Raw genomic sequence first — 18,816 nt, 5'->3', positions numbered from 1 at the left:
ATGAAACACTCGTGTGACCCATCCTAGAATGTTGCTGGGAGCTGCATGCACCATATAGGACTAGCAGAGGGCACTGAATGTATAAAAGGAAGGTTGGCGTGAATGTGCACAGTCTTGCTTGACTCAGAAAAGAGCACAAATGCCAAAATAACTGAAATGGCAGATACTTGAAGATCAACATCAACTATGCCTACATTGAAATTCTAGCCTCTCTTTTATCAAAACAAAAAGCCTAGATTTGGTTCAAATAAATGGTAAAATACACAGCTACAAAATGTGAACCAAAGTAAACGTTCCTTTGGTAAACCAAAGACTGTGCGGAATTCATGGTGGGGTGAGAAATGTGGGCAGCCTAATTCCTCAAAACATTACCTTCATTCGTTAGAAACAACAATATTAGGAAAAAGATACATTGCTACGCACTGTAAAGATGACCTGCTGAGTTGCAGATAGGCACAACGATAAGACTGTCACACATTATGGCTTTTGGCCAAACCCTTTTTCAAGCTCCAAAACTTGAGCTGTCGGTGATAACGGTTTTGTGTGTGTGTGTGTGTGTGTGTGTGTGTGTGTGTGTGTGTGTGTTTTGAGAGAGGGGGCAGGGCACTTCTGCTAGAAAAAAAGCTAGTGGGCAAAAGCTTGTATGAATGTTTTTTCTGTACTCCATGCATTGATCCACTATAGGTGAATGGTTGCCTTTCACTTAGACATCAGTTTGGTTATACTGACTGTACATTTAAGCTGTAATAAGTTTGCAGAGAAAACTAAAATCATTTGCCAGTACCACAAATTCCTCAAAGGAAAGATATAGTGGAGGAGCATTAGGATTTAAACCCAATCATTAGCAAAAAAAAATAACCATCACTTACTGCAGCGGCAGCAATGGTGTCACTTTGAGATATCAAGAGCTGGTTAGGGAAAGGACAGGAAAGGAAACTGTAAGGTTCTTTGCATAGGAATCATCTGGTATGTACCTGAACTGATTTAGAGAAACAAGAGGAAAAGTAAATATGGTTGAAAATATTGGTAGTGAACTCTGCTTCTCCCAAATGTGAATCCAATATCATGGGCACTGTGCAAAATAGCTCAGTAAGTGTGCTGTACTTTAACCCGAACAGCAATGTGAAAAATGTACCCAATTGTGCAAACACTCTACAAAAAAACTGATCAATTTCAGATCCTTAATTTAAAAATTACAAACTAATAAATCTTTTAATTGGATAGGTAAAAAAACTACTTACCATGTGGTGGCAGAACACACACACATAAATGAATGTTGTAACTGGCAAGCTTTTGGAGTCAGTGAATTTTCCTGCAGGCAGAAGGGTTGAAGGGGAAGGAAGAGGGGTGAAGGAAAAGGATTAGAGAGGTCTAGGGATGTTGTTAAACTAATAAGTCTGGATATTAACACAGCTGCTGCATGTGCCTGCATAGGAATGATTCTGAAAACACAGAATGGACATACAGTATTCTGTGTAGTCCTCAAGCTCATCAGATCTCATACATAATAAATAATTGTGGGATTTCCTTGAATGGCACATTTTGTAACTCAAAATATTTGTTGCATCAGTAACTATATGGAAGGCTGCTATTGTGCACAGCTTCACTCTCCAAGTATTAACGTTTCAAAATGACAATGGCAGACCAGCTGTATGAGGTAGTTTGTTATAATTCTTTAACAATACCAAGTAATTTCTACTCCTACCTGAGGGTGATATGCATACGAACAAGGAAAAGAATTACAGTATCACTACTAAAGTCGAGGAGTCAGTCAGGTGAGTTAAAAATCTACAAGTTACATCATAAAGAGGAACTGATTTAAACTGAGGATGTTCTCTGATAGTATCTATTTGTATGCCGCTTTCTGTAACAGCTGGGGAGGGTCGAATCACCTTCACTTTTGACCTGCTATCTGTAAAAAGTTACAGATTTATTTGCTCCTCAAATACACTGTTGAGATTTAATTATCAGCAAAATTCCAGGTTACATTCAAACAGAATGATAACAACCAAGTACTTAACAATAAGAGTACATAATCCAAAATTTAACTATTACATAAACAGATCTATCTTAATGTGTGTTTCACCTTACTATGTACCCTCCACTTGAAAAAATTCATCTAATGAAGAGAAGTTATTGGGTGCTGTAAGATAACTATAATTTTGAATATAGCATTTAGATGAGTTTCAGACCATATTATTTAAGTAATCAATTTTACAGCAACTTCACTATCTGACAATGTGTGGTTCCTGAAATTTATTAGAGTATATGATTGTCTCTGCTGTTTTAAAACACTTAATAAATTACTGCTCAATAACTTATTACTTATGTACATCATTAGCCTGAGCTCATACTGAAACTTTTCAACATGAACCTCACACATAACAGAGTTATGAACATTTGTTCAGAACTTTGGCTCTATACATAAACTGTGACGTCTTAATGATCTAATGGGAATTAGTTTACAAATATATTTGTGAACTTTTATCACTTGTGTTACAACATTAAAAAATACATTTATATAATTTACAATCATTTGATATCTGATTAAAGTTTATTCTCAAAAATGATTTGTAACATGGAATAATCTAAGGGGATGGTACAACAAAACTTAACTTTTCAACTTAGGTTTCATTCACCATACAGCTGTGCAAATCAACAGTATTACAGTTTCTTAATATCATACGTGCTGTCACAAGACAAAAATGCAAATTAAACTGTAAGCGCTTGTATTTTAAAGCTAATTCCTTGACTGAACAATGATATCGACCGCTTCCGCAAGATCATCAACAATAACATCCGGTTTTACCCTCGGGTGCTTTTCATCACATGGACGAAACTTACCAGTTCTTACAAGTATACCTGCTATTCCACAAGCTTGTGCTCCCCCGATATCTGATTCAATGTCATCACCAACCATAACAGCTTCTTCAGGTTTTACTCTTATTGCAGATAGCGCTGAGTGAAAAAAAGAGGCAAGAGGTTTCCCAACAACTTCGGCGGAGACACCTGTAGCATATTCTAATGCTGTGGTGAATACACCAACATCTAAAACTAAGTCTCCTTTCTCTCTATAGTATTTACCTCTGCCCATGGAAAAAAGCCGCGGCTTATCCATATCGATCAAAATTCGAAACGCTTTATTAAGATTCTCGTACGAAAAGTTTTCCGCAGCGTCGCCGACAACAACACAGTTAGGGTCTTCCTTGTTGAGGCCGTCAAATTCTGATAATACGTCTGGATGTACAAGAAGATGTGGCCGTAGTTTTTCTTTTCGTAAAAGGTCAACCAGAGCAGGGCATGGCGGAATAATGTCATGTTCCGTAACGCAGTAACCCATTTTTGATAACGTCAAACATAACGACGATCTAGTAACCTGAGTTTCATTCGTTAGTAACTTAATGGCCAGTCCGGCTTTTTTCAACCTATTTACAGCCTCGACAGAGCCAGGTATGGCAGACGATCCGTCCTTGAGAACACCTGTTATGTCTAATAAAACTCCATTTATTCTTTGTGGTAATTTCAGTGTACTCATTGTGACACTTCCAAAATTTCGAGTGTCTATCACAGGGTTGTTCGTTGCTCTGTTTACATACAACGAAAATGCAATAAACGACGTTCCCCAGTCAGCAACTCTCACCCGTACACGTAACTCCAGTACCAGCACTCCTTAATCTACTTGAGTACTTGCTAGTTGCTACTTGCTGAACATAACTTCTCTGATCGCCGTTAGTGTATAGTCTTTGCATAAGCTGTTGTCAAAGTAGTGTGATTTAAGATGTTTGTGTTTATGTCCGTACGTGTGATATAACTAAGTGGAAACTTCAGTTTCAAATGAATCGTGTGTTTTAAATTATGTGTACAGGGACATTTTCTAACTACATTTTGCAGAAAAGGAATCGTTTTTCGAATGAGAAGACAATGAACTGTGAACGCATCAACAAACTTAAGCTTTGGCACAGTGATAATATATATGTCGTCTGAATTGGGACCAAGTATCTGTTCAGAGAGAAAAATTAAGAAGAATGCAAACATATTGAATATCAAGTCGCTGAGGTTGTCAGGAGAGAAGCCTATTGATGATGTAAAGTAGTACTAAAACCCACCGTTCGTTGTATACGTGACAGCCAAAGCACTAAATGCTACTTTCCGGTCGTTTGTCATCAATTACGTCATTTAATGTGTGAATTTTGGGACAGATGGCAACTAGAAATAATATCTGGACAGATAACAATTCTCTAGGGATTGCGTGCATATGGTATACAGGCAGGATGATGTGTTACCAGATGCTCCTACAAAGTATGTTGTATACTTGTTTTAAGGCATTGCAGTTGTCTTTTTCGCCCCCAAATTTTGAGCGCACGTTCGTTGCGGCCGGAAGATGTGAACAAAACCAACCAATCGTTAATTTAGTAAAATAAATTTCCTGTTTTCCGATGAGAATCTTAAGATCTTCTTCAGTCATACTATCTTTCGATTGTGCCTACATCATGCGAAAAACTTAATTCCTTGTGTCTGAACAATTCAAATAAACAGCAGTTGTAAATTAATTAGGCTCAAGTTAGAGCACTGCTTTTGTGAGTAACTTTATAACAAAAGAATTGTAATCATGAATGGGAATCGAAATTTTATTTGTTGCCCAGTGTGTACCTTGTATTTGCGTGAAGGCATATCATTAAAAAGTCATCTCAACACACATCCAAAAGATCAAGTAATAGAAGCTTTAATTAGATGTTCTTTTATAAGTTCAGCACCAGCTAAGCAACAGGAAAACACTGATTATGAGCTGCAGCATGTAATTGTCCGTTCAGATGGTGATGTCTCAGGTGTTGAAAGTACTCCACCAGTCCCGTACAATCCTGCTGGTGGCAGTCATTTTACTGCATCAATAACATATCAACATTTTCTAAGCAGTAACACTCCACCTCCTCCAAATCTCCCTCCACAGTTTGTATCTGTGCCTACTGTTCTTGCTTCGCCTGTTGAAGATGGCAACAATGATACTAGTCAGGCTGCTGTTATGCCATTCATATATAATCCTTATGTTGTTCCACAACATCAGCAAGAGTTTGAAGTGCTAAATCCTATTGCTCAACTTCCTCCAGAGCAGCCTCATATGCGCCAAGTTACTGAGAGTAACCAAAGTGCTTACTCAGAACAGTCACCTATTGGAGCATTAAATTCATTACTGAACCGCAGTACCCAACATTCTCCAAATGTTCAAACTGACCAGGCTACACAGACAAATAAAGACAGCCTTGTGTCTCAGCCTTCATCCCCAAATGAGAAATCATCTCAGACAGAATTGTTGTCTGATAATGAAACAAAGAAAGAAGTTACAAATGATGCAATTTCTGATCTGCAGCAAACAAATTGCAATTCTGAAAATGAAACGCAGAATTCTCCAAAATCAGGTACAGTTGATACAAATGCTGAGCATACCTCAGCAGATTGTTCTCCTGTGCACCAGATTCTTGGTGGTGAAGATGATTGTTTAATAGTTACTGAAACACACCGGACAATTAAGCCTGCCAGATTACTACATAGCAGTGACATTGTAGATAATAGTGAGAAACAAACACTGGAATATGTAACAAGCAATGAACCAGTCCTGACATTTGATGATCATTTTAAAGCTTCTTTCCCAGAAACTGAAAAGAGACAAGTAAAAGAAAGTGATGAGAATGTTCAGGAATGTTCTCATGATACGAGAAGTACAGCATTTCTAACAGAAAACAATTTAACTCACCCATCGGACAGTTATTCAGATAACTGTGAGATTAACACTATTAATGGCAAAAGCAGTTCAATGGAAGTTTACAGAAGTACAGCAAAAGCAAATATTAATTTGTCAGAAAACATTGCTGACAACTCAGAAATTACACTTAAGTCTAATATAAGTCTTTCATCAAAAGATTGCTCAGAAACTACGCCTCGTGAAATCCAGCAAAATGACTCAGAATTCACCTATGCTAATGTGTGTCCTGTAAGTTTAACTGATACAGAGCCAGATAATGAGACAATGAAGCAAAGCTTTCAGGACAAAAGTACTAGTATGGACATTGAGTGTCCTGAGACTTCTGAAGCAGTGGATCCCTTAGAATTGGATAATGTCTCTATACAAGAAGATACCACCATTGATGTAATTGAACCACAAGTTTTCTTTCATAGCCAAGACATACCAGATGCTGGTGTCATTAAGGAGATTACGGTTGAAACATCGCATAAAGAACTGAAACAAGATGATTCATCTGCTCAGACTGTTGACTTGAACATACAAGCTGATGAATTAATGCCACCAAGAGGAGAGCTTTCTGAACAGGAAAGCCTGGGGGGAAATGACAGCTCAATGTGGACTCAGGTAAGTTAATTACTGCAGTAAACTATTTTTCTGTATTCATATTAGTAGTATTTACTCCAGTACTAATTTTATTGATTGTGTGTGATCACTTACGGGAAAAAATTATAATGTATTAACAGTGGCCTGATGTAAGACTTCAGAACAGCATGGGATTTTTGGCACTAAAGCTTCAAGTTATAGGTAATTATTTGCCTGTATGGAAATCAGCAGTTAATAAAAGACAACATAATAAAAATATTTTAGGTATAATAGAACAGTTTAAATTGATCATTGTTGGGCTGGTCATGATTTATACAAATCTCTTCACTTTTGGTTTCCACATTCTCTTATGCGACATTTCATATAGATGCAGAAAAATCTGTGATTGGAAGATTTGAGCCTGCACATGATGTGTGTTGGGATAGTGTACCTGACCTGGTGGCATAGTAGCTTTGGCACTGAACTGATATTCAGGAGCAGTATGGTTTAAGTTCCAATATAGTTGTAGAATATAGAGATATTGGTTTCCATAAATCACTTAGACATGCCCAGCTACTTCTGCCTGCACACACTGCTGTACAAAGTTGGACAAAATAGAAAGTAATATCCAGACTTTCAAAATTCAATTGTTTCCCTTACCTTCTATTGCCTCACCAGCACTAAAATCCTGGTTGTTGTGAGATACTGATTTATAGCATAGTCCAATGCTTAGGTTAGTTGGAAGGTTGACAGTTGACAAAGCGAACGAATATGGATGGCAAATGAAGGTTGTGGTAACAGACTGGTCTGCTGTGATAACAGACTGACCTGTTGCCTATCTTAGTGTTTACGTTCACACCATATTTAACACAATTAGCCATACTTAACATATCTTTCCTCACATAAGTTAAAACTACAAGGTTAATTCATAAAACATATATCGGATAACTGAGAAGTGTCCAAGTGATTTTATGCATATTATGTACATATATCACACATTAACTATGAAAAAAATTTGTTGAAGTAAACAAAGCTATCGAGATTTGTTCATTCACACATTGTGTTCTATGAACCTCACTGTGAAGGAAAGTCTTCAGGAATCTGGAATGACATTAACAGGCAGAAGCAGCTACTACAGTTACTTTTGTAAAGTGTGTTAACAACAAATTACGAGTAGTATTAATCTTGTTGTACTGATGAGACTTGACTTGCTTCTTTGTTACATCATGTATGAGAAAAACAGCTACCGGTACTTGGAATGAAAAACTACTATCCCTTTCTCTTGTAATGTTCAGCTGCTGCTTTTAACTAATTCTTCAAACAAAGCCTTTATGTAACATTATACAAGCCACTTATGGCTATTTACATAACTAGTGGCAAAGTTGAGATTTATTTAATATAAGCATTAAAGTTATAGAGAATTTATACCTCTGAGTCTCGTTATTCCAATACATTGTAGAAGGAATGGGTAATGAGGTATTTCTGTACTTAGTATTTGAATATCTCAGAAATTTTAATACCTGTCAGTAAAGTGTTATAGGCATAAGAACGTGAAATACTATTCTGAGCCATAGAGCGGGATGCATAGCCTATATGGAATCTATTTTTATTTCTGATACTGCAGTTATTAATTCAACAGTTCATCCTAAGTTCACTGTTGTTTAACTAGAAATATCATTTGCTAGTACCTGCGTTGTCATGTAGGTGTAAGATTCCCTAACCCCCCTGAAACATCTTCTGGAAGATGTTCAGTTAGGGCCTATCAACTTTACAGAATATTATACTGCAGACTTCTGTGGAATAAATACCATTTTGTCATTGTACCTGCATTGTCCCAGATGATTATGCCATAGATAGTATTTAATGAAAGTATGCAGTCTGCTAACAAACCCATTTGCAGGTCAACACAATATGAGATATTTCTAAGTGCAAAACAGGCACAGCTTTTTGGTTAATTTATCAAAGTGCTATTACCACTTCATTTTATTCTCTATGTGGAGGCCAATGGACTTCACCCATGGAGCCTCATCCAGTGTGTGTCCATTAGTCTCTCTTTCTGGCACTCGCGTGTCTTGCTTTTATTTGTTCAGAATTGCATAATGTGAGTCTTCACTAGATTAAGTGTTAAATTGTTTGCTCTAAATAAACTGTAAGAAACAATGTTTGCCGATGATAATAAGCTTTTTATTGAAATAAATAAGCTAATTTACAGAAAAATGGTTGCATACCAAGAAAGATGGTTTAGTGACAATGTTATGGTAGCAAATATAAAGAAAACATTATGCTTGAGCCGTAGAGATAAAAGAACAAAAACCAGAAACAACATAGTCCTACAGTTATTGGGCAACAGCATTGAACAACTGTCTTACAAAAAATTTGAAGGAGTATTGTTCGAGGATCATTTAAGTTGGGAGAACTGTGTTTAACTATTGAAAAAAAGATTGATTAAATGTTGTTACATCTTAAGAATGCTTGGACACTACTATGAAAATGAAACAGTATTATGTGCTTACTATGAAAATGTGTGCGGAAGATAATGATATGGTATGGGGTTCTGGGAAAAAGAAAATGACCAAGTTAAAAAATGACCGGTAAGGATAATAAAAGTGATTTTATAATGGGAATTGTGCCAGGAGCAGCTTTAAAGAACTATGACACTTCCAGCACTGTGTGTGTGTGTGTGTGTGTGTGTGTGTGTGTGTGTGTGTGTGTGAATGTTTGTTTCCCTCAAGACTTTTCAGTTTTAACAACCATGTTCACAGTTATTAAACTGACATTATCTGATAAACTATAGTAGGAATTACTTCCATGTCAAACCTCTGTATCAGTGATCTTTAGAGTGAATACTGGCTTGATGCAAACCTCTTCATTTTTGAATAATTACTGCAATCAACATCCATTTGAACCTGCTTACTGTATTCGTCCCTTGGTCTCTCTCTCTGGAGTATTTAAACCCCTCACATTCCCTCCCTCCCTCCCACTCTATTATGAAATTGATAATTTCTTAATGCCTCAAGATGTGTTCCATCAAGCAATCCCTTCTTTTGGTAAAATTGTGCTGTAAATTTATTTTTTCTCACTGGGTTTAGTACCTTTTTGTTAGATACATGATTTACCCATCTAATCTTAAGCATTCTTCTGTAGCACCACATTTTAAAGCTTCTATTTTCTTCTTGTCTGAATTGCTTATTGTCCATGTTTCACTTCCATGCAAGGCTATAATCCAGATGGATATGCTCAGATAAGGCTATTCAACACTTAAATTTCTGTTCAGTGTTAACAAATTCCTCTTTCTCCAGAAATGCTTTTTGTGCTATAGCCAGTCTGCATTTTATATTCTTTTTATATTCTCTCTGCTTCAGGCATCACCAGTCTTTCTGCAGCACAAATAGCAAAACTTGCCTACTTCTTTTAATGTGTATATTGTAACACAATTCCCTCAGCACCGCCTCATTTAATATGTCTACATTCCATACCCTTGTTTTACTTTTGTTTATGTTTATCTTATAACTTCTTTTCAAGATCTATTCATTTTGTTGAACTGATCTTTCAAGACCTGTGCTGCCACTGACAGAATTACAATGTCATTGACAAACTTTAAAGTTTTTATTTCTTCTCTTTGAACTTTAATTCTTTTCCAAATTTCTCCTTGGTTCCCTTGACTGCTTGTCAATGTTTAAAGTGAATAACATTGGAAATAGTGTACAAAATTGTCTCACTCCCTTTCCAGCTGTTGCCCCACATGTATGTTGTTTGACTGTTGTGACTGTGGAGTTATAAGAATCAAAGAACATGAAAGTGAGGCATTAGTTGAGAAGATTGATTTCTGTACAATTCGTAGACAGCTTTCCACTCCCAATATTTTATTCCCACTGCTTTCAGAATTTTGTAGTGTGTGTACACTGGAAACATTTCATTTGATGATATCAGCTTTTGGGCAGACTGTAGTTGAAATAGGGTAACTATCCTATGTATCTGAGGGCATAGCAGCAAATATGAAACATCAGTGTGCATCATAGAGCCTTGGACAGGCCTCAGTTCTGAACTTCTGCAGTTGAGGCAATCTAAGCTATATCCCACAAACTGAAGAAGGTTCAGATGATTTCTTTTGGTTAATTGGTTGCTTAGTTAGTTAGTTAGATGTTCCATAGACCATTTGAATGATTCGTGTTTCAAAAATGTGGAATGAGTCAGTTTACATAGTTAGTGTTATCATTAATGAACACATTATTAGTTAAGATCTACATCAATACTCTGCAAAACACTGTGAAGTGCATCGTAGAGGGTACATCACATTGTACCCATTATTAGGGTTTTTTCATGTTCCATTCTCATATGAATTGTGGGAAGAATGGTTGATTGTATGCCTCTGTCCATGCCGTAATTATTCTAATCTTACCCTCACAATCTCTGTGTGAGTGATACATAGGGAATTGTAGTATATTCCTAGAGTCATCATTTAAAGTCCGTTCTTGAAACTTTGTTAGTAGACTTTCTTGGGATAGTTTATGTCTATCTTCAAGAATCTGCCAACTCAGTTTCTTCAGCATCTCTGTGACACTTTCTCATGGATGAAACAAGCCTGTGATCATTCGCGCTGTTCTTCTCTGTATACATGCAGTATTCCCTGTTAGTCCTACTTGTGATCCGTAAGCAATCATGAGCTTTCACTTCCCAAGTATTCTACGAACAAAACGAAGTCTACCACCTGCTTTACCCAAGACTGGGCCTATGTGATCATTCCACTTCATATCCATACAAATTGTTACATCCAGATATTTCTATGTGTTGGCCAATTCCAACAGTGACTCATTCATATTATAGTCATAGGATACTATGTTTTTTTGTTGTGTGAAGTGCACAATTTTATATTTTTGAACATTTAAAGCAAGTTGCCCATCTGTGCACCACCTTGAAATCTTATAAAGATCTGACTAAATATTTATGCAACTTCTTTCAGACAGTGCTTCATTATAGATAACTGCATCATCCGCAAAAAGTCTCAGGTTACCATTAATATTGTCTCCAAGATCATTAATATACAACATGAACAGCACGGATTCCAACACATTTCCCTGGGGCACACTTGAAGTTACTTCCAATCCGATGATAACTCTCCATCTAAGATAATATGCTGTGTCTCTACCAAAATGTCCTAAATCCAGTGACAAATTTCACTTCATACACCATATGATCGTACTTTTGACAATAACCATAGTTGTGGTACTGACTCAAATGCTTTTTGGAAACCAAGAAATTATTGCATCTGCCTGATGCCTTGATCCAAGGTTTTCAGCATCTCCTGTGAGAAAAGTGCGGGTTGAGTTTCACATGATCAATGTTTTCAGAATCCTTACTGGTTGGCATGGAGGAGGTCATTTTGTTTGAGAAAGGTCACTATGTTTGAGCCCAGAATATATTCTAAGATTCTGCAACAAATAAATGTCAAGGATATTAGACAGTAGTTTTGTGGATTACTTCTACTAAACTTCTCGCAGACAGGTGTGACCTGTGCCTTTTTCAAGAGCTGGGGGATCTACGAAAGATTATAGTTAGAAGAGGGGCAAACTCAGCTGCAAATTCAGTGTAGAATCTGGTAGGGATTCCATTGGGTCCTGGAGTTTTGTTCAGTTTTAATGATTTCAGCTGTTTCTCAACACCACTGAGACTAATACTTATTTTACTCATTTTTTCAGTGCAACAAGGATGAAATTGGGGCAAATCTTGTGGATTTTACTTTGTAAAGGAGCATTCGAAAATGGAGTTAAGAATTTCAGCTTTTGCTTTTCTACCCTTCTTTGATTTCCTGTGCCATTCATAAGGGACTGGACACTAACTTTGGTGCCATTAACAGTCTTTACATATGACCAAAATTTCATTGGGTTTTGTGAAAGATCATTTGACAATATTCTGCTACTGTGGTCAATGAAGTTATTCCCTTGACAGCCGAACACATTTCAGTCATTATCTCTCTATCTATAGTGCTATGCTTTCTTTTACACCTATTATGCAGTAGTCTCTGTTTCTTTAGAAGTCTCTTTATAGTGACTGAATACCATGTAGGGTTCCTCCCATTATGACCTGTTTTACTGGGTACATATCTGTCCAGTGTATGGACAATATTCTTTTAAAATTGAGCCATGGTTCCTCTACTGCTCTTGCTGTGTGTTGAAAGTTTCAAGTTTCTCATTGAGATATAATGTTACTGATTTTTTTTTTAAATCTAGTTTACTGAACATATATATCTTTGTGCTTGTTTTAGTTGTCCTTTTGTATTTTGGTAATCATTGTTTCTACAACTGTGTCATAATAACTGATACCAGTTTTGATGTGGACTGATACCAGTTTTGATGTGGACTGATACCAGTTTTGATGAGGACTGATACCAGTTTTGCCGGCCGAAGTGGCCGTGCGGTTAAAGGCGCTGCAGTCTGGAACCGCAAGACCGCTACGGTCGCAGGTTCGAATCCTGCCTCGGGCATGGATGTTTGTGATGTCCTTAGGTTAGTTAGGTTTAACTAGTTCTAAGTTCTGGGGGACTAATGACCTCAGCAGTTGAGTCCCATAGTGCTCAGAGCCATTTGAACCATTTTTTTGATACCAGTTTTTATGTAGACATCCTCAAAGATGTCAGGCCTATTTGTTGCCATTAGATCCAATATGTTTTCATCATAAGTGGGGTTCTGAGCTATCTAGTCTAGGTAGTTTTCAGAGAAGGCATTTAATAATGTTTCACAGGATGTCTTATGACGCCCACTACTAACTAAACTGTAATTTTTCCAATTGATTTTTGAATGATTAACGTCTCCACGATGATTACAGTATGACTAGGAAATTTATGTACAAGTGAACTGAGACTTTCTCTAAAGTTTTCAGTTACGTCGGATATGAGTCTGGTGGGCATGCAACTACACTGAGAAACAAATGTTTCTTTGTGCTCATACATCTGCCATCTAGTGTCTTTATTAAAAATTTGTTCAAGTGCTAAGTAAAATAGTTAGGTACTTTGATCAGCTGATTTTTAATTTCTAAATTTTTTACATACCTAACAAAACTAGGCTAACTGAAGCAGAAACTTTGTTATAGCTGCTGTTTAATATAATTATATATACAAATTTGGCTTCTAGTTTGACACTCTGTACAGATTACATTGAAGTTAATAAAACAAAACAAAATTTAATTTGGCCTATGAGAAACATCAGTTAAAACAATATTGCTAATATTTGTCAATTTTAAAAAGGCTTATGATTCAACAGACAAAGACTCTCTCCCCTTGAAGAAATTTGCAGTAGATAGGAAGACTCTGGAAAAAAAACTAAACTCTTACAAACACAGTATCTAAAGTTTTTCTTGGAACAATTTCCAGTCTCTTCCAAATTGTATCAGGAGTCAGACAAAGAGAGAGAGTTTCATCACTATTATTCAGTTGTGTACTGGAAAGAGTCATCTATAAAATAAAGGGAAAAAGTTAATAACTACATAACACTGGGCAGATTGAAAGAAGCAATTTAAGCTGTTTGGCTTTTGCGGGCAATGGTGTGATAACAGATGGAAACTTTTAAAAAAAGACTAGAACTTTTGAAGAAGGTTGCTGTAATGGCAGGTCTAAAACTATCATTTGAAAAGACAGAATACGTGACCAGTGAAAGCAACTCACCAAAATTTTAAAAATGAAGTATGCCAGTGTTAAAACAAGTTTAAATATCATGGTGAAACATAAGCACAAAAACTGAAGAAGAAGCAGTTTTCATCAGAACTGAAAACATGAAGGAATTATACATGAGAATGAGAAATCTATACAACAAAAAATGTTTTCCTAAGGATGTCAAATTAGGGTATTAGAATACAGTTGTAAAATGAAAAGTCCTTCTTGGGTCAGTAACACTACTTTTAACTTGATATAAAAGGCATTAGAAGATTTGGTTAAGTAGAAGAGTCTTGTGAATATTAGGGCCAATCAAGAACAAAGATGGCAATTGGATTTTGAGACCAAATAAAGAAGTATACTCACTCTGCCCTAAAATAACGGATGAGATCGGGAAAAGATGTTTTTTTTTTAGTCCTAGAACATCTACAGAGAATGAAGGAAAAACACACATTCTTCCTGTTACATCCTAGGCAGTAATGCCAACCGAGCCCGCTGCCAAAAGGTTGGCAGCATCAAAGTACGGACGCCGTCCGCATAAGCAGCGCCAGCGAGACAGGAAATCGCCGCAAGTCTGCGCGCGCCACCGCTGGCTTCTGGCTTCTTAAGCACTGGAGTCACGAGCGCTAGGACAGTTCTGTATTCGCCGCTCAGTTGTATACTCGCCACCGAATTGTGTACTTGCTAGTCAGTTGTGTGTTCATCGCGGCAGAGTTGTTGCTTGTCGTCAGCCGACGCTGACCTAGCCGCTCCGACTCGAACTACACAGATTTCTGTAGACACCGAGTTCACTACTGTGTTTCTGTATCTTCATGAATAAAGATAAGTACCGACTTTTATTTAATCTGAGTGTTTGGGCTTTCATCTTTCTATTCACTGTTCCAGCGGACCGGTCGGCCCGCTATTAAAAGTGTGGTGGTGACTTCGTAAGCCATTTCTACAGCCAAGTGTTTGTCGCTACGAACACCGCCACAAAACTGGCGACGAGGATGGGATCAGTTTTGTGGCGGTGTTCGTAGCGACAAACACTTGGCTGTAGAAATGGCTTACGAAGTCACCGCCACACTTTTAATAGCGGGCCGACCGGTCCGCTGGAACAGTGAACAGAAAGATGAAAGCCCAAACACTCAGATTAAATAAAAGTCGGTACTTATCTTTATTCATGAAGATACAGAAACACAGTAGTGAACTCGGTGTCTACAGAAATCTGTCTAGTTCGAGTCGGAGCGGCTAGGTCAGCGTCGGCTGACGACAAGCAACAACTCTGCCACGATGAACACACAACTGACTAGCAAGTACACAATTCGGTGGCGAGTATACAACTGAGCGGCGAATACAGAACTGTCCTAGCGCTCGCGACTCCAGCGCTTAAGAAGCCAGAAGCCAGCGGTGGCGCGCGCAGACTTGCGGCGATTTCCTGTCTCGCTGGCGCTGCTTATGCAGACGGCGTCCGTACTTTGATGCTGACAACCTTTTGGCAGCGGGCTCGGTTGGCATTACTGCCTAGGATGTAACACTCCTCCCCCCCAAATCGCCGCACCGTCGTTGAATAATGACGTGGCGAGCGTCGACGGTGGGGGAGGGGTCTGGCGGCAGGCGTAGCAGAAGAGACCGGGGCGGAGACTGTTGTCGGTGGCAGTCCCCGGTCCGCACCCCAGCATTGGCTGCGCGGGGCCTCGGGAAACACCGACTGAAAACCGAGGTCAGGGTGCACACCTGTGACCACGGGCGCAGCTTCTGGTACTGGACGCGACGGGGCGTCGGGACCCACGAAGAGAGGCAGCGTCTCCTGACGCTGCGTCGACGGCTGCTGAGAGGGCGCCGGACAAGGCGCTGCGGTGTCAGACTCCTTGGGGGTGCCCAAGGAAAGCGGCTGCAGGACAGGCTGCACAGCCACCGCTTGGGAAGGCGGCCCGGCTGAGGGGTCGACGTCCATCAGCTCCGAAGGCGGTGGCGACTGAAGAGGGACCGCAGGCGCTGGAGCGACCACCTGGGGCGCTCCCGGAGGAAGCTGCGCGGGAGGCATCAACGGGACGGGCTGTCGGCGTGGTAGCGGCGACGGCTGCTGCTGCTGCCCCGGGGGCGGCAGCGAAGTCGGAAGGCGCGGCTGGAACCCGCCGCAGACCAAATCTGTGGACAAAGAACGAGCGGCAGAATCCGGGTGGCCAGTGCGGCGCAACTGGTTCTGATGCCTCCTGTGCACCCCAGTAGCACCTTGAACAGTATAAAAACCTCGACCCTGGACACTTATCACGGTACCACGTTCCCAACGACGGCGACCGTGATAAACTCTGAAAAAAAAACGGCGTCGTTGCGCTGAAAACGCGTGCGATGCTCAGAAGCGGCGGGTCGATCCGGGGGGTGCAACAACTGTAGTAGGGTGCGATGACGACGGCCGTGGAGAAGCTCCGCAGGCGAAGGGCCGTCGCGTGGTGTGGTCCGGTACGACGACAGGAACGTGATGAGGGCCTGCTGACGAGAGTGCGTAGCACGAACGCGGTCCATATGATCCTTAAATATGCGTACAAAACGTTCCGCTGCACCATTCGATTGAGGGTGGAACGGCGGAGTAAAAACATGGCGAATGCCATTGGCAGAACAAAAACTTTCAAATTCAGCAGAGGTAAATTGTGGACCATTGTCAGACACTAAAACTTCTGGAAGACCCTCAATACAAAAAATTGAAGTCAACGCCTGTATAGTTTGTGCAGACGTTGTAGACTGCATGGGCACAACAAACGGAAAATTACTAAATGAATCTATCACGATGAGCCAACGAGAATTCCAATATGGACCAGCGAAATCAATATGTACCCGCTGCCAGGGACCGGCAGGGCGTGCCCACTCAAAATAGCGTTGAGGCGGAGCAGCTTGGTGTTCGGCACACGTCGAACAATCTGTAGACATCTGCGTATTCTGCTTATCAATGCCGATCCATGTACAATGACGGCGGGCAAGCTGCTTGGTGCGGACCACTCCCCAATGACCTTGATGCAACAAGTCAAGGACCTTGGATTGGAGCACTTGGGGAACCACAACACGAAGCTGGTCATTCTCGGTGCGTAACAGCAAAACTCCGTGCAAAACAGACAACAGATGACGTTGCGGATAATAGCGACGAACCACAGGATCCGATATGTCCTTTGCCTTGGACGGCCAACCACGTTGAACAAAATGTAATAGTAAACTCAGATGAGGATCCGTAGCTGTCTCACGTGCCACCTGACGATAATCAATCGGAAAATCCCGGAGGGATTGATGTTCATCGGCGTCAATCTGATGGCAAGAGTCGTCAGAGGAATCGAAGACATCATCCGCAGCAATCGGCAATCTAGAAAGCGCGTCAGCGTTTGCATGCTGAGCTGTAGGGCGATACAGTATCTCATACTGGTATTGTGATAACAAAAGAGCCCAACGTTGTAGTCTCTGAGCTGTCCGCTGAGGAACTGGTTTAGACGGATGAAACAGTGACGTCAGGGGCTTGTGATCTGTTACTAAAGAGAATGGTCTACCATAGAGGTAGTGATGGAATTTTGTGACACCGAACACAATAGCCAACGCTTCCTTGTCCAATTGGCTATAATTACACTGAGCTTTGTTGAGCAATTTGGATGCGAACGCAATAGGACGTTCGGTGTTACCGACTCGGTGAGACAACACAGCACCGAGGCCGAAAGAAGAGGCATCACAAGCTAACACCAGAGGCTTGTTAGGGTCGTAATGGACCAGACAACGATCATTCAATAAAGCCTCTTTAAGCTGCTGAAAGGCTGATTGGCAATCAGCTGACCACACAAACGGAACATTCTTAGGGCGGAGACCATGCAACGGTGCCGCAATCTGTGATGCATTAGGTATAAACCCAATATAATATGTCAATTTGCCAAGAACTGCTTGCAATTCATTCAGATTGCGAGGGGCGGGCAAATCACGAATAGCTGCTAAATGTGACTGGGAGGGATGAATGCCTTGAGCATTAATAACATGTCCCAGATACTCCATCTCCGTAAGGAAAAATGAACATTTATCTATGTTGCAACGTAGGCCTGCCTGAGACAACACTTTAAACAAACACTCCAAATTACGGAAATGTTCAGCAGGCGTCCGACCGGACACAACAATATCGTCTAAATAATTGCAACACGATGGCACATTAGCCAGAAGTTGTGACAAAAAACGCTGAAAAACAGCTGGAGCTGACGCACAACCAAAAGGCAAACGCAGAAAACGGAACAACCCCAACAACGTGTTTATGACAAAATACTGTTGTGATTGCTCGTCGAGGGGCAATTGCAAATATGCTTCACGGAGATCAATTTTGGAAAAGAAACGAGCTTCCCCTAACTTATCCATCAGCTCGTCCGGTCTAGGCAAAGGAAAAGAATCAATGACAGTCTGAGGATTAACTGTCGACTTAAAATCAGCACACAAACGTAACTTGCCAGACGGTTTCTTTATAATAACTAAGGGAGAAGCCCACTGGCTCGCTGAAACGGGTTGAATAACACCGTTGTTTTGCCAACGACGAAGTTCTTCTTCTACAGGTGCCCGGAGGGCGTGAGGCACTGGACGAGCACGACAAAATCGAGGCTGAGCATTATCTTTTAACGTAATATGAGCGGCAAAGTTCGCAGCACAACCTAGTTCGTCTTTAAATATGTCACTGTATCGTTTACACAACTCGGTTATGCTGTCTTGAGGAACAACAACAGAATCAATTTGCAACACATTGTCTTGGATAGACAGGCCAAACAAGTCAAAACAGTCTAATCCGAAAATGTTTACACTGTCTGTAGCGCGGAGCACTGTGAATGAAACTGTTTTTGTATTGCCACGGAATGTGGCTGGCACG

The 18,816-nt window shown here is 40.0% G+C and overlaps 2 protein-coding genes across 2 annotated transcripts in view; one reads left to right on the top strand and one right to left on the bottom strand.

The window, feature by feature from the left end:
* Positions 1–1,909: 1,909 nt before the first annotated feature.
* On the bottom strand, positions 1,910–3,695 carry LOC124800455 (phospholysine phosphohistidine inorganic pyrophosphate phosphatase-like). Its single transcript, XM_047262997.1, has one exon. It carries the CDS (start codon positions 3,533–3,535, stop codon positions 2,741–2,743), a length of 795 nt encoding a protein of 264 aa, XP_047118953.1. The 5' UTR covers positions 3,536–3,695; the 3' UTR covers positions 1,910–2,740.
* Positions 3,696–4,606: 911 nt separating this feature from the next.
* The window catches only part of LOC124800423 (zinc finger protein 711), a 204,041-nt gene continuing 189,831 nt past the window's right edge, over positions 4,607–18,816 (top strand). The window contains exon 1 of the mRNA XM_047262995.1: positions 4,607–6,361. Coding sequence (XP_047118951.1) covers positions 4,610–6,361 — 1,752 coding nt within the window. The 5' untranslated portion in view covers positions 4,607–4,609. The remainder of the gene's footprint in view (positions 6,362–18,816) is intronic.

The sequence above is a fragment of the Schistocerca piceifrons genome, chromosome 1, assembly GCF_021461385.2.
Source record: "Schistocerca piceifrons isolate TAMUIC-IGC-003096 chromosome 1, iqSchPice1.1, whole genome shotgun sequence".
In the NCBI taxonomy this organism is placed as follows: domain Eukaryota; kingdom Metazoa; phylum Arthropoda; class Insecta; order Orthoptera; family Acrididae; genus Schistocerca; species Schistocerca piceifrons.
This window is presented reverse-complemented; position numbering and strand designations above follow the sequence as displayed.

What these genes read in the sequence shown, in the direction of transcription:
- LOC124800455 (XM_047262997.1), bottom strand. Translation starts at nt 3,535, where the DNA reads ATGAGTACACTGAAATTACCACAAAGAATAAATGGAGTTTTATTAGAC.